The 17,382-nt window shown below is 39.9% G+C and overlaps 1 protein-coding gene across 1 annotated transcript in view; it reads right to left on the reverse strand.

The window, feature by feature from the left end:
- LOC137326599 (TOG array regulator of axonemal microtubules protein 1) overlaps nt 1-17,382 on the reverse strand; it is an 87,773-nt gene that overhangs the window by 40,751 nt on the left and 29,640 nt on the right. Inside the window, exons 5-8 of the mRNA XM_067991863.1 lie at nt 10,480-10,760; nt 7,170-7,402; nt 4,682-4,779; nt 1,119-1,301 (exon numbers count right to left, since the gene is read on the reverse strand). Coding sequence (XP_067847964.1) covers nt 1,119-1,301; nt 4,682-4,779; nt 7,170-7,402; nt 10,480-10,760 — 795 coding nt within the window. The remainder of the gene's footprint in view (nt 1-1,118; nt 1,302-4,681; nt 4,780-7,169; nt 7,403-10,479; nt 10,761-17,382) is intronic.

Consider the following 17,382-nt stretch of genomic DNA (forward strand, 5'->3'; position numbering starts at 1 on the left):
CTTTTTATAGCAACAGTATTGGAATTGTGAATTGGAACGGAGTTGTCCTACGATGAGAGATTGAATAAAATTGGCCTATCTTCTCTGGAGTTTAGAAGAATGAGAGGTGATCTCATTGAAACATATAAGATTCTGAGGGGGTTTGACAGGGTAGATGCTAAGAGGTTGTTTTCCCTGTTTGGAGAGTCTAGAACTAAGGGGCATAGTCGCAGAATAAGGGGTCGGCCATTTAAGACTGAGATGAGGAGGAATTTCTTCACTCAGAGTTGTGATTCTTTGGAATTCTCTACTCCAAAGGGCTGAGGATGGTGTCACTGAATATATTCAAGGCTGAGATAGATAGATTTTTGGGTTCTCGGGGAATCAAAGGATATGGGGATCAGGCAAGAAAGTGGGGTTGAGGTCGAAGATCAGCCATGAACTTATTGAACGGTGGAGCAGGCTCGAGGGGCCGTATGGCCTACTCATGCTCCTATATCTTATGTTCTGACCTGAATTCATCCATAAATTACATTTTATTCATCACTCCATTTAGCTTCATCTACTTTACAATTTCATCGGTATGATCTGCAGCATCTCAATGTATAAATAAAAATATTCAGAACATAATACATTCTTTATACAATTGTGCAATTTTGACGATGTGATCACAATGCAGCCTATAATCGCAGAGGATGTCTTAGCAATTGAAATCTCACTACATTTTGAAAAACAGATTTAAATGGTTTAAAATGGGCAACAATTACTTAGGTTATACAGTGACATCCCAAATTAATATTGTATGATTGGCTCCACGTATCACATTACCTCAGTTTATGGTGGTTTTTAAACAAATTTTTCTACCATTCCCAGAATCCAAAATGCACCTGCTTAATAGCAATATTGTGAATAAGATGGTTTTGTTAAAGCAAAGACTAATGTCATATTTATTAGTTATAATAATCATGTATTAAAAAAGGTTAATTAGCTATTACAATTACTGATAGCCATTTAGAAAAATAAAAGCACCAATTTGTACCATATATAGCTAAGTGATGAGATATTTAATTGTGTTAATAATGTACATGAAAAATTATGCATCTATATGAAAAATATGTTGCATAAATAACCATACTGACCTCTTGTGGATTTATTACTAGTTATGTTTTTTTGCTGCTCTTTGGATTGAAATTTGGAGATGGTGATAGAGTGAGACACTTCGTACTGTTTCTCCTCTTCAGAATCTGGGATTCCATTTCCGTAAGTCATGCGTTGACCCACAACACTCACGTCGGAGGTTGTTTTATCACGGAAAGTTACTCCTGTTTTTAAAAAAAAATCAAATAGCCATTAGTGCAGGCATCACTTTTAAGCTTTTTGCGCTCCCTCATTTTACAAAAACAATCTTTTCCCCCTTCTCACAAATGCCATGCAGTATTTCATGGCCAAGATGTAACATATTCACAAGTCCCTCACAATCATGAGAGAGTAGCCTATCATGACACATGACCCTTCCTTCGTTAGAGAGACACACACACACACACACACACACACACACACACACACACACGATCAGAAGCTAACCATAGGGATGCATTGTGGGCAAGAACCAATAGGCGGCACTCTGGTAACCAGACAGTTATCAAGTGCCAAGAACACTGCTAGAAATACCACCAAGACTATGCTCCTTATACTTGTTTAATATTTATAGATTTATATTTCTTAAACCTCAGAATAAGTTTGTGTTTATATTTCCTGCTGCATGTGTGTGAAATGCAAGTACAAATGATTTTTTTTAAAAAAAGCAAATAACATAGAAATCTCAAGAAACCATGGAGGGAACATGTTGGGTGGTTGGATTTAGTTGGGTCCAATTTATGCACCAGAATCTGCCTGCTCCTCGGTGGGTCTGGTCCATGTTGGTTTTTAATTCAGCTAATTTATAGTGATGAATTATGACTAGGAAGACTTCAAAAACACATTTAGACCAAGTTCAGAATAATGTGGTTTCTTTATCGCTGTCTGTAGTAAAGAAGAAAAACAAAGTTGAGTTTGTCTGCAGTTTTGGAGGTACTTCACTCAGGAATTGAATCATATATAACAAAGTATTTTGCCTCCCCGCTCCTCAGTAAAGTTTTGTTGAATCTCTCTTCATCCTGCAAAACCTCTCCATTGCCTTAAAATACAATTTACCACTTTATTCTCCTCCAATTTATCTGATCTGCAGTCCATCTCCATGGCACTCTCCTGTCACAAGCGATGTAGTGTCTGCAATGTAACAGCTGCTCCCACAAAAGGAGGCAAACAGTTGGTTTGGCAAACAGACAACTGCAAAAGACTTGTGGAGGACATAGGTTAGTAGAATGAGTGGACAAGTGGCAGGTGCAATGTATGTAGAAGTAGTATAGTAGTTACCTTACTGGATTAGTAATCCAGAAGCCTGGGCTAATGATTTAGAGAATGTGAATTCAAATCCTGCCAGTTTGAGAATTTGAATTCAGTTTAAAAAAATCTGGAAAGCTGGCATCAGTAAAAATAAGTGATCATGAAGTTGTTGGATAGTCGGAAAAACTCAACTGGCTCCCAAATGTCTTTTAGGGAAGGAAATCTGCTATCCTTACTTGGTATAGTCTACATGCTAATCCAGTCTCACACCAACATGGCTGACTCTTATCTGACCTCTGAAGTGGTCTAGTAAGTCATTCAGTTGTATCAAACAGATACAAAGAAGAAGAATAAATCTGGAAGGAACACTTGGCTGCAATCTAGGCATCAAATCAGGACACAAAGAAGGTACACACAGCCCAGTTGACCCTGCAAAGTTCTCCTCACCAACATTTGGGGATTGGCGCCAAAGTTGGGAGAGCTGCTCCACAAACAGCAACTAGTCAAACAACAGCCTGACACTTATACTCACAGAATCATACCCATCAGTCAATGTCCCAGACGCCTCGGTCACCATCCCTGGGTTTGGCCAGACCCATCATATGTGGTATAGAGTCAGGTGGGTGTGGACCTGGAGGTCTTCAACATTGACCTTAAGTATGAGACTTCAAGGGGTTTGGAGTCAATCATGGGCAAGGAAATTGCTACTTACTATCTACCACCCCCCGCCCCATAGCTAATGAATCAGTACTCCTCCGTGTTGAAAACTACTTGGAGATCACTTTGAGGGTAGCACATGCACAGAATGTACTCTGGGTGGGGACCTCAGTGTCCATTAACGAGTGGCTCGATAGTACTACCACTGGCTAAGCTGGCTGAGTCCTGAAGCACCGGGCTCCCAGCAGGTGGTGAGAGAACCAGCACGAAGGAATAGCCTATTTGATCCAGCAGCTCAAAGCTGGGCATCCATGCGGCGTTGTGAGCCATTGGCAGAAGAATTATATACCACCACACTAACTTCATGGCCCAGCAGCACCAGGCATACATGAAAATGAGGTGCTAACCTGGTAAAGCTACATAACAGGGCTATGTGCAAGCTAAACAGCGAAAACAGCACAACCAATGTATCAGGTTAAAGCTTTGCACCCCTGCCACATCCAGTCATGAATGGCGGTGGACAATTAAGCAATTAATGGGAGGAGGAGGCTCCATGAACATCCCCATCCTCAACTAGGGGGATAAGCATGACATGTTGGTGTCAAATTGTTGTAAAATGTACATTTAAAAGTGACATCCAATATGTATCCCCTTATATGCTTGAGTAAAATACTAAATCTGTGGAGATCTTTATAAAATCACAGTACCACCCAACAATACAAACAGATTTCTATGACATTCCTCACATGCAACCAAATGTTTTAAAAACATTTTATAATGAGGGGGAAAAAAGTTGACACAAGCAGGAGGAAACAGGGCAAAACTGGACTGCAGCCTCAATAGCCTAGTGGATAACAGCACTGCCTGAGGTGGCACTAAGCCATACAGACCAAAAAGGTGTCAAGATGTGATTCCTATTCTGTACTGAATTAGCTGATATCAGCCAGGACAGTAGTTGGTGTGCTATAAAAGGCTTAAAGGGCAAGGTTCCTGCTTCTGGTCACAATCCAGTGATTCCTTCTGAAGAAGGGCAGATGGAGGAGGAAAATAAATGAGGAAGAAAGCATGATAATACATGAAAATTGGGTGAGGACAACCAAGATGCCCTTTATAAACTAATAGCCTACCAACACATGCTGTGCAGCGTCTGTGAACGAGGGAGGGCTTCCAATGCATGAAGAGAGGAAGGAAATAAAATTGGCAAAAAGAGAAATGCAAATTATACACAAGATTGACAAACGCATATATGCATGCATACACACACACCAAAGCACTATAGAAACCAAAGACCCAATTGTAACCTAAACCACCCGGCAGAAACAAGGGAGGTTTGGGTTGGATGTCAGTATTACACGTGCCTGATTTTACGCTTCAATGGAGCATAAAAATCAGACATGATGTAAAACAGGCGCCCGAAGCGAACTTGACGGGCGGGTTAGGTTAAAATCAGGACTCAAGTTTCTAAAGATTGTATGCAAGTGACTAAATGAGCTATATATGCAGATATGTACTGCTATATGACACACATTTCTAAGTCACCTACCAGCACGCTTGAAGTGAATGAAGTGGTACAATAATTACCTTATTACACCTATATCACACCTCTGGCTTGACTTGCAATTTCTTAAGCAAATAAATAATGAATTTTTAAAAATGGTACCCGAGATGGGGCTGTATTCCACTGGAGAAGGCCTGGCCTTTCCTGATGATACTCGAGCATGACGTGGTTTGGCTCCTAATTGGGAACAACCATCAGACCTATTGAAACCACAATAAATCAATACATCAAGGAGTTTGAAAGATCAATGCAAAAGTTTTAATATATACCAAAAAGGTATTCAGTCAAATCTAGTAGCTATTAAAATGATTAGTGCTAGTTTAAAATCATTTTAATATAGCTTTAAATAATTATCAATGGGTCACATTACCACTGCAACTATAGTGTTTTCACAATGAATTGGTCAGAAAGTTTTGCAAAGCTCAAGATGGAGAAGATTATAAAATAATTAAGAAAGCTGGAGAGAAAATAAATAAAAAATGAAAATAATGAGGCGATATATATAAAACAAAAATCAAAAATAAAGCAAAGACCAATAGAAAGACTGGATGAACAGGCCACAGTAAGGTCTATTAAGATACTGTTGTAGTATTCACCTGTTGGTGAATTGGAACTGAAACACACAGACTAGGAAGATGGTGCAGGTTTGATCACTGGTCTTCACTAAATTAGCTCAGTTCAGCTGGAGTGGCGGTGGAGGCTAATACAATTCCACTTGGGAAAGGGAGGGGGCAAAATCCAGCCAGGTCTCCCACTCCTGCTTCTTATCCAATTACTCCTGCTGCAAAATAAATATGTAAGGACATCTGGCGAGAACAGAATAGTATTGACCGTTATGCCCTCCAGTGTCACTGTTCAGGTTTAGGTTGCCCAGTTGGGCATGAATGGCCAGTGGGTGCCTGGCACTCGGGGGAGTTGTACCCCAGCATGAGTCAGCAGCTTGAGGAGAGGACAGGAGAAAATTCTAAGTGTGGGGGGGGGGGTGGAGATAAAGCTGTTGCTGAAAATAAAGCAAATCTGTATTGATAAATGTACTGTGAGCTTAAGCTTAAGCTCTGCCTACTGTGGAGAAACAAATATAATTCATAACAATCTTTGAAATTGTTTCATTTAAAAGAGTTCTTTACATCTAAACAGTCTCAAATTTAATATCAATGCTTAGAATAATTTACTCATCTGGGTACAATCAAGTTCAAGTAGCTGTAGAGTTTACCTGCTCATCAGCAACTCTTCAGGGTTGGATACATTTTTATGGATCAAAGATTAACCTGCTTTACTCCCATGACATTATCAATTCTATGACTGGCTGAGAAACTAGCATTTAGAACCATTTTTTTTTCCTGAAGTTGCTCCAAAATAAATGGTGACTACCAGGAAAAAAAAGTGTGCTTGAACTCTTCCAGCAACACTGATAAATTCATTAATCTGGGTACAGAGACACTTTACGGCAGAGCTTGCCAATACTCTTCCTGGTTTGCTGCATACAACCATGTTAGAGATTGACCTGGTCAAATCTATGAAAGTCTGGGCTTTCTATTGGGTGAAAAAATATCCTTAGAAAGTCAGCTTTTAGGTAATGAAAACCCAGTTTTTAAAAAAACGTGTTTGCATGTCCAAAATAGATATGAAGGAATGAGGAGAACGAATGATCAGAAAGTTACTGGAAGTTAGCAAAAGGCATAACATTTTTTCATGAAAATCAAGTTTAAGAGAAACAGGATGGGTTAGATTAGGTTAAAAAAAAGTTAGTTTAAGAAGAAAATAAGACAGATAATGGGAATGTAAAGACAGCAAATAGCGTCAATAGGATGGCTGAATATAAGCATTTAATTTTTTTATTTCCAATTAAAATGGTGTTTACAGTGCACATTTTAGTCCAAAAGGTTTACATTATTCGAATAAAGCTACTCCTGATATTGGAGTACCAGTGTGAGAGCTAAAAACAAAAGCTGTCTAACTAGGCAGGCAGGAGTTTCCCCAATATAAAAAGATAATTTAAAAAAGTTAGAGTAGATAAATTAGATCAGATTAGATTAAAAATGCAAAATTAAAGTTAAATAAAAAATAGAAGAGAAAAGGAGAAGCAAGTTACAAAAGGAAGACAAGATGAGCAGCAGCACTTAAAATAATTGTTTTGTGTTCATTTTTGTAATTTAGGGCTAATAACAGTTATACTTGAGTTTGAACAGCTTTATTAATGTAATACATAAATTGTTTTCTTTTATCAGTACGGTGCACAAGCTATATAAAAAAAAAGCAGGTGGAAGTTTCCTGGACCTGCCAGCAATTGTGTCATACATGTCACCCATTCTTCAGGCATCACCATGCAGAACAAAAGCAAAGAAGGAATGGTGAAAATAAGACATGGGTTGAAGAGTCAAATGAAATGGTAAAATAAAAAGTAGCAAGATATTGGTAGGATTTTTTTAATGATATTATGCAAACTTTTAGGCATTAATAACTTTTGAGAAAGCTAAGAAAAGTGAGCCCTCAGAAAAAGAGATGAATTTGGCTGCGTAGTTATTAATAGAGACACAATGCAGATATTGAGAACTCAGTAATACTGAATACTGGCAATTTTATTACTTACATTATTTTCTTGCCACAAGGGCTGCAAGGCAATGGGGAAGTTAAAGACTCCTGGCTGTAAACATCACTTTCACTGTAAGTGCTTGTGTAAGGCGATGAAGTACGTGATGTGGAATCCACACCAAGTTCCAGTTTAAGGGCTGAGTCTGGACTCTCAACATCAGATGCACTGTTGCTCAGTTTAGCTCTTTTCTTTGCAGCACTGTTTCTCAAAGACTTCAGGGCACTCATCATCTGTAAGAAATACAACCATATTAATTTTGGTCACAGAAAGTAAAAGCTAGTATTGCAATCTCACTCTGGAAAGAGAATAAGAGCTCTCATTTGCAGGATTACTTTTTTGTGTGAGGCATTCTGAAGTTCAAGCTGAGAACACCACAATTCAACGAACATCTTTGTATACATCAAATACAACATTACAAAATAGTCTTAAGAATATTTTGTTAGGGATTTTTTATTCCCTAATCTTAAGAGTTATAATCTAACTGGATGGTCTTGCTAAATCAGGAAAATGAGATGTGGTCCAAACCCACAAACACCAACAACACTGCTGTGTAGTTAACTCTCTTATGAAATGGACTACAGCGACATAAGAGACTCCTTCTCCCCTCAGCCATTTTGTCCTTACTTAACTCAGTCTATTCAGCTAAGATGACAAAGCTCAGTTCCCAGGGAAAGTACAAATATTAAGTCATTTGGCCTTGGAAATTAAACTGCAGTCTTCCATTTGAATTCCTACTGCTGTAACAGTTTTGCACGTAGTTGCTTAGAAGAGACTTTATTTGAATCATTTTTGAACATTAAAAGGACAACGTGACCTTTTTTCGTCAGCACCACTGCAGAATATTTAATCTCACTCCACGAGGATACCCCAGAGCCCTGCTGTGTTCACAACCAAAGGAACAGGCATGCAACCTGTTCCTAGGCTCAAAATGGCTGGTAGAAAACATGTAAATGATGCAACTGAATCTCTTCCCCCTTTGATTTTTGTTTGCTCTCTAAGCATCTCAGATATAAATGATAGATATAAATGCAAGAATTTCTTTCTTCTTTTGACTTGAAGGCAAGAATGCTATCAACTGATACACTAATGCACTGTGCCACAGAATGCTATGACATGTTCTCTTTTGCATGTTTCCAGTCCTAGTCGGGATATCTCATGGATGCTTAGGAAGCAAACAAAAATCAAAGGGGGAAGAGATTCAGTTGCACCATTTACATGTTTTCTACAAGCCATTTCGAGCCTAGGAACAGATTGCATGCCTATCCCTTTGGTTGTGAATACAGCAGGGCACTGGGGTATCCTCGTGGAGTGAGATTAAATATTCTGCAGTGATGGTGAGGATAAAAGGTCACATCGTCCTTTTAATGTACAAAAATTATTCAAATAAAGTCTCCGCTAAGCAACTACATGCAAAACCGTTAGCGTAGTAGGATTTATCACCTCAGAACCTCCCAAAGCGCTTCACAGCCAATGAAGTACTTTTGAAATGTAGTCACTTTTGTCATGTAGGAACCGTGGCAGCCAATTTGCACACAGCAAGGTCCAGTAAACAGCAATGAGATAATGACCAGATGATCTGTTTTAGTGATGTTGGTTGAAGGATAAATATTGGCCAGGTCACTGGCGAGATGTCCCCTGCTCTTGTTCGAAATAGTACCATGGGAGGTCAGACAGAGCATAGGAACATAGGAACAGGAGTAGGCCATTCAGCCCCTCGTGCCTGCTCCGCCATTTGATAAGATCATGGCTGATCTGTGATTTAACTCCAAAGACCCGCCTTTGGCCCATATCCCTTAATTCCTTTGGTTGCCAAAAAGCTATCTATCTCAGATTTAAATTTAGCAATTGAGCTAGTATCAATTGCCGTTTGCGGAAGAGAGTTCCAAACTTCTACCACCCTTTGTGTGTAGAAATATTTTCTAATCTCGCTCCTGAAAGGTCTGGCTCTAATTTTTAGACTGTGCCCCCTACTCCTAGAATCCCCAACCAGCGGAAATAGTTTCTCTCTATCCACCCTATCTGTTCCCCTTAATATCTTATAAACTTCGATCAGATCACCCCTTAACCTTCAAAACTCTAGAGAATACAACCCCAATTTGTGTAATCTCTCCTTGTAACTTAGCCCTTGAAGTCCGGGTATCATTCTAGTAAACCTACGCTGCACTGCCTCCAAGGCCAATATGTCCTTCCGAAGGTGCGGTGCCCAGAACTGCTCACAGTACTCCAGGTGCAGTCTAACTAGGGTTTTGTATAGCTGCAGCATAACTTCTGCCCCCTTGTACTCTAGTTCTCTAGATATAAAGGCCAGCATTCCATTTGCCTTCTTGATTATTTTCTGCACCTGTTCATGACGCTTCAATGATCTATGTACCTGTACCCCTAAGTCCCTTTGGACATCCACTGTTTTTAACTTTTTAACATTTAGAAAGTACCCTGTTCTATCCTTTTTTGATCCAAAGTGGATGACCTCACATTTGTCTACATTGAATTCCATTTGCCACAGTTTTGCCCATTCACCTAATCTATCAATATTGCTTTGTAATTTTATGTTTTCATCTACACTGCTTACAATGCCACCAATCTTTGTGCACCTCTGTTTAACATCTCATCTGAAAGACGGCAGCTCCAATAGTGCGGCACTCCCTCAGCACTGTACAGAAGTGTCAGCCAAGATTTTGTGCTAACATCTCGGGAGTGGGACTTGAACCCACAACATTCTAACACAGAGGCTAGAGTGCTTCACTGAACCATAGCTGACATTTTTCATGACTGGTGGTTCAAGCCCCATACCAATGTGAGTTCAGAATCTAGTTGACACTCTTCTGTAGCCCCGATAGTATGCTGCATTGATGGAGGTTCTGTTCTTTGGACGAGATATTAAACTGAAGTGGTGTTTGCCTGTTCCAATGATTTAGGTGGATGTTAAAGGTCCTATATTATTCAAAGAGCAGGGAGTTCTCCCAGTAACCCAACCAACTTTCCTCCCTCAACTCATACGACAAAAAAAGATCAACTGGTCATTTGGTTGATTTGTTTGTGGAAGGTAGCGGGCGCAGACTAGCACATAACAGCTACTGTACTTCAAAATAATTCCTTGTGCAGCTTAGTGCTACATAGTCTTGTTGTAAGATAAATAATGCCGCCATCTGGATTTCATTAAATAATAACTGAGTACTTTCACTTCCTTGTGAAGTGCTTTATGTAAATATAAGCATTTACATTTTCTATGCTTTATGTTTTACTGTGTGATACCAATGCATATATTTACAGAATAAGCTGAATCTATTTGAAGCATGTATGCACTAACCTCTTCATGATCTGTTTCGTCTTCGTTGTTATCCAACGAAGAAAGATCCAATTCCAGATCTTTATCAACATTCTTCCCTTCCTCCCAAACCTCCTCGGAATCTGCTTCGTTTGTTCCTTTTCTATTACCATATATAGCTATTTCTGCTTCAACCATTGGACTTGTACCCCTTGGAATGGGAGGAACAGGTTTTGTAGTGTTGAGATCTCTTCGAGAGGAAGGCGACCTTACCAATGCAGGTTTGAGTGCTATGGGAGAACGACTTTCTTGTGAGCTGTCTCCTGGATAATCATATAGTTAAGTAAATATACGCAGTATGATGTGTAAGATAGTGAACTAACTGCAAAATATAAATGACAAATCTTTGTTTTATTTTGATATATTTAAATAAAAGGTGATGGAAGTAGAAAAATAATTTGGCTCTCCAAATTCTTCACAACCTTTGAGACTGACTACCACTTAATCCTTTCACAAATGCAAACTATTCCTAGGGAAACAATTACTACAAAATACAAAGCACAAGCTTAAACTTTATTCAGATATTTATAACCTGCAAAGCTGGAAATACAATACATCTTTTGCCGCCTTCCCTGTAGATGGACGTTTTACACTTTAATGGTACTAGACATTCAGCAGTGCTGATGAAATGGTAATGAACAATTATGTCTGATAATAGAACTGTAATGAATACACTATAGAATACATTAATTTAATTTCTCTTGGTAAAATTAATTTGAAAAAAATCTGAAGAGTGCCTAACAGCATAAGCCTTGCTGAAAACTTCAATGCCACGGACTCTTATTTTCTGATTAGTGTTACATTCGACAGCAGACCACTTTTGCAGTGTTAAAACAACAATCAGAAACTCTAGACTTAAGTACTTAGGCTCCATCATTAGTAATTTAAGATCAGTGTTATTTTAATATGAATAAAATACATTCAAAACAGCTTAGTACTACACAGTCTTGTTATAAAATAAATAATGCCGCTGTACGGATTTCATTAAATAAAATAACTGAGGGTACTTTCACACCTCCTAGTCTCGCTTAACCTCTCTATGGCCTTTGAAATGATTGACCACACCAGCCTCCTCCAACACCTCCCCTCCAGTGCCCAGCTTTGTGGGACTGCCCTCACTTGTTTCCACTCTTTCTTATCCAATCGTAGCCAGGGCATCTCTAGCAATGGCTTGTTTTCCCACACCCCGCATAGTAATCTCAGGAGTCCTTGACCTCCATCTTTTCCTAATTGACATGATGCCCCTTGGTGACATCAATCACAGACATGGGGTCAACTTTCGCACGTGCGCTGATGACATCCTGGTTTACCTCTCCACCTCCTCTCTCGACCCCTCCGCTGCCTCTGTGCTGTCAGAGTGCTTGCCCAAAATCTAGCATTGGATGAGCCATAGTTTCATAGTTATATAGAGTTACATAGAGTCTACAGCACAGAAACAGGCCATTCGGCCCAACTTGTCTATGCCGGCATTTATGTTCCACACGAGCCTCCTCCGACCCCTCTTCATCTAATCCTATCAACATATCCTTCTATTCCTTTCTCCCTCATGTGCTTATCCAGCTTCCCCTTAAATACATCTATGCTATTTGCCTCAACTACTCCTTGCGGTAGTGCATTCCACATTCCTACCACTCTTTGGGTAAAGAAGTTTATCCTGAATTGCCTATTGGATTTATTAGTGACTATCTTATACTGATGACCTCTAGTTTTGGACACCCCCACAAGTGGAAACATTTTCTCTACGTCTACCCTATCAAACACTTCCATTATCTTAAAGACCTCTATCAGCTCAACCCTCAGCCTTATCTTTTCTAGAGAAAAGAGCCCCAGCCTGTTCAGCCTTTCTTGATAAGTAGATCCTCTCAACTCTGGTATCATCCTTGTGAATCTTTTTTGCACCTTCTCCTATGTCTCTATATCATTTTTATAATTATGGAGACCAGAACTGTGCACAGTACTCCAAGTGTGGTCTAACCAAGGTTCTATACAAGTTTAGCATAACTTCTCTGCTTTTCAATTCTATCCCAATGCTTGGTTTGCTTTTTTCAAAAAATGGCATTAACCTGCGTCGCTACTTTTTAAAAAAAAATGTGATTTGTGTCTCTGTACCCCCAGATCCCTTTGCTCCTCTATCCCATTTAGACTATTATCCAAGCAGTATGTGCCCTCCATATTCTACCTACCAAAATGCACCACCTCACACTTATCTATATTGAAATTCATTTGCCAATTACACACCCATTCTGCAAATTTCTTAATGTCTTCCTGTATTTTGTTGCATTCTTCCTTTGCATTAACTACATCCGCCCAATGTGGTGTCATCCTCAAATTTTGAAATTGTACTTCTGATTTCCGAGTCCAAATCGTTAATGTAAATTGTGAACAACAGTGGTCCCAGCACCGATCCCTGTGGAACACCATTTCCCACCTTTTGCCAGTCTGAGTAGCTACCCTTAACCACTACTCTCTTGTTTTGTTTTGTAGCTAGCTTGCTATGCATTCTGCTACCTAGCCCGACTCCTTATACTCTGACCTTAGCCACGAGTCTACTACATGATACCTTATCAAAGGCCTTTTGAAAATCCAAATATATTATATCGCCTGCATTACCCTTGACTACTCTTTCTATTACTTCTTCAAAGAATTCAATAAGGTTGGTCAAGCACGTCTTTCTCTTTTGAAATCCGTGCTGACTTTCGGTTTCTAGATGTTTTTCTATTACATCTTTGAGTAAGGATTCCATTATCTTTCCTACCACCAACGTTAAAGTAATTGGTCTATAGTTCCCAGGACTTGTTCTTCCTCCCTTTTCAAATATAGGAATCACATTAGCTGTCCGCCAGTCTTCTGGCACTACTCCCTTTTCTAATGAATTTTATATATATGTAATAGTGCCTCTGCTATCTTTTCCCTAACTCCTTTAAATATACATACGGATGCAATCCATCCAGATCTGGGGTTTTATCCTCTCTAAGTTTGATTAGTTTATCAATTATAAGAACATAAGAAATAGGAGCAGGAGTAGGCCAATCGGCCCCTCGAGCCTGCTCCGCCATTCAATAAGATCATGGCTGATCTGATCCTAACCTCAAATCTAAATTCATGTCCAATTTCCTGTCCGCTCCCCGTAACCCCTAATTCCCTTTACTTCTAGGAAACTGTCTATTTCTGTCTTAAATTTATTTAATGATGCAGCTTCCACAGCTTCCTGGGGCAGCAAATTCCACAGACCTACCACCCTCTGAGTGAAGAAGTTTCTCCTCATCTCAGTTTTGAAAGAGCAGCCCCTTATTCTAAGATTATGCCCCCTAGTTCTAGTTTCACCCATCCTTGGGAACATCCTTACCGCATCCACCCGATCAAGCCCCTTCACAATCTTATATGTTTCAATAAGATCGCCTCTCATTCTTCTGAACTCCAATGAGTAGAGTCCCAATCTACTCAACCTCTCCTCATATGTCCACCCCCTCATCCCCGGTATTAACCGAGTGAACCTTCTTTGTACTGCCTCGAGAGCAAGTATGTCTTTTCTTAAGTATGGAGACCAAAACTGTATGCAGTATTCCAGGAGCGGTCTCACCAATACCTTATATAACTGCAGCAATACCTCCCTGTTTTTATATTCTATCCCCCGAGCAATAAAAGCCAACATTCCGTTGGCCTTCTTGATCACCTGCTGCACCTGCAAACTAACTTTTTGATTTTCTTGCACTAGTACCCCCAGATCCCTTTGTACTGCAGTACTTTCCAGTTGCTCGCCATTAAGATAATAACTTGCTCTCCGATTTTTCCTGCCATAATGCATAACCTCACATTTTCCAATATTGTATTGCATCTGCCAAATCTCTGCCCACTCACCCAGCCTGTCTATATCCCCTTGTAGGTTTTTTATGTCCTCCTCACTCTCTACTTTCCCTCCCATCTTTGTATCATCTGCAAACTTTGATACGTTACACTCGGTCCCCTCCTCCAAATCGTTAATATAGATTGTAAAGAGTTGGGGACCCAGCACCGACCCCTGCGGAACACCACTGGCTACAGGTTGCCAGTCCGAGAATGTACCATTTATCCCAACTCTCTGCTTCCTGTTAGACAACCAATCCTCCACCCATGCCAGAATATTACCCCCAATCCAGTGATTCTTTATCTTGAGCAATAATCTTTTATGTGGCACCTTGTCGAATGCCTTCTGGAAGTCCAAATACACTACGTCCACTGGTTCCCCTTTATCCACCCTGTACGTTATATCCTCAAAGAACTCAAGCAAATTTGTCAGACATGACTTCCCCTTAGTAAAGCCATGCTGACTTTGTCCTATTAAATTATGTTTATCCAAATGTTCTGCTACTGTCTCCTTAATAATAGACTCCAAAATTTTACCCACCACAGATGTTAAGCTAACTGGTCTATATCTCTCCCTTTCTGTCTTAAATGTCTTTATACCTTTTTTGATCACTTCTTCTAATGTCATACCACCTTGTTAAGTCTCCCTGGTAAATACGGAGGCAAAGCAATTATTCAATATTTCTGCCATTTTCCTGTCATTACCTGTGAGTTTATCTTGTGCATCCCTTAATGGCCCTATCCCTATCCTGATTTTTCTTTTGTTACTTATGTGTCTGTAGAATACTTAACTATTTCTTTTTATATTCCTCGATAATTTAATTTCCTAGAGCCTCACTGCTTTCCTAATTATTTTTTCGGCTTCTTTCCTAACCTCTTCGTATTCCCTTTTGTCACAGAATCGTGTTCTACCTCTTTGACTTTCAATTTTTTTTTCCAGTTTACTTTCCCTAGTTCCATTCTCATCCCCTGATGATAAGCTTCTTTCCAATCTATTACTTTGATCTTTTGTCTTACATATGTCTTTCTCAATCATTATTTTAAACCTTATTATGTTGTGATCGCTATTGCCTAGATGTTCCCCAACGCTTATTCTCTTATCTGCGCTGGTTCATTTCCCATGTGTCATACTAAGAACTGTTAAATGAATATAGTATTTGGCAAGTACAAAACAAAGTGTTCAATTGCTCTTACATTATTAATAGTTGGAAACAGAAGCAGGAAATGCAAAAAAAATGCAGAGGTATTCTGTATATAAAAAAATTATTAGCATTCTACAAAAATGGTGCAGTGGTTTATACAATTTACAGATAATTATTTTTATACTAGATCCAGTAGTGATTCCTCTCTTGTTGGGCTTCTTACATACCGTGTAAGAAAGGAGTCTTGAACACACTGTAAAAACTCCATTCCCTTTTCCCCTTTCCCTACTCCTTCTTGCTAGTTTACTTGGCGGTAGTTGAAATCTCCCATCATTATTATTCTATGTCTTTTACTCTTTCATAGATTTGCCTACATAATTCTTCCTCCACTTCCCTTCCACTATGAGGTGATCGATCCCTTCTTATCCTTTCTCTCAAACCATATGGATTCTCTTTCTGTCTTAATGTTACTTATGTCCCTTTTTTGTTATTCTAATTAGTACAGCTACCCCACTTTCTTCCATCCCTATTCTTTCTAAATACGTTATATCCTGCAATATTCAACTGCCAGTCCTGTTCTTTATTAAGCCATGTTTCAGTTATCCCTGCTATATCTGGCTCCTCACTATGAATTATTGCCTTCAGTTCCCCTGTTTTGTTTCGGATGCTGTGCACATTGTTGTACAGGCAATTTAATTTGTTTCTATTAATGGTTCCACTTACTTTATTTTTAAGTATACAGTTATATGTTCTATAACTGTATCTGTTCCTTGATCGTTTGTTACCCTTATTCTTTACCTTGGTCTGACCTTTACTCTCATCATCTATTTTTTTAATCTTCAGGCTTACATTATTTTCACCAGATCCCTCCCCCTAATGTACTAGTTTAAAGTCCTATCCACAGCCCAATTTATCCTTTCCACTAGGGCACTGGTCCCATTCTGGTTCAGGTGGAGCCCATCCCAGCGGTACAACTCCTTCCTGTCCCAGTGTCCCATGAAATGGAACCCCACCTTCCCATACCAGTCTTTCAGCCACACATTCACCTTTCTGATCTGTCTATCCCCTTGCCAATTAGCACGTGGTTCAGGTAGTAATCCTGAGATTACCACCTGTGAGGTCCAGTTTTTTTAAAAATTTAGTTCCTAGCTTCTGATATTCCCTTATCAGGACCTCTTTCCTTATCTTACCTATGTCATTGGTCCTGATGTGGACCACGACAACTGGATGTTGCCCCTTCCATTCCAAGTTCCTCTCCAGTTACTCTGATATATCATTTACCCTGGTACCAGGTAGGCAACACACCCTCCTGGACTCTCAGTCGCAACTGCAGAGGACACAATCTAACCCCCTAATTATCGAATCCCCCAAGACTACAACCTTTCTATTCTGCTCCTCTTCCCCCTCCCCACCCAAACTCCACAAGGACTGCCTCTAGATCCACAGTGCCATGGTTAGCATTCTGGCTGTCCACCCCGCAGCCTGCATCCGTATCCTCACGGATAGCAAGTACATTGTACCTGTTGGATAGGACCAGTATCTGCAGGACCCCCTTCTCTACCTTCCCTTGGTTCCCCGTACCCTGCTGTCTAACAGTCACACTCTCCCTTTCCTGTACCTGTGCTTTCCTCTGAGGTGTGACTGTACTCTGGAGAAAACTAGCCAGAAATTCCTCCCCCTCCCCAATGTGTCAGAGTGTCTCTAACTCGCACTCCAGCTCAAGGACTCTGAGCTGGAATGACACAAGACAGACACATTTCCTGCAGATGTGGCAATCCGGGACAGTCTCGCTGTCCACAAACTCCCACATGCTACAGTACCGACACACTGCCTGTGCTGCCATCTCTAATCTTTATTCATTTATTAGTTCTCAGTAAAGCCCCACCAAAGAGATTGTGCG

Source organism: Heptranchias perlo, chromosome 10, assembly GCF_035084215.1.
Source record: "Heptranchias perlo isolate sHepPer1 chromosome 10, sHepPer1.hap1, whole genome shotgun sequence".
Lineage (NCBI taxonomy): Eukaryota > Metazoa > Chordata > Chondrichthyes > Hexanchiformes > Hexanchidae > Heptranchias > Heptranchias perlo.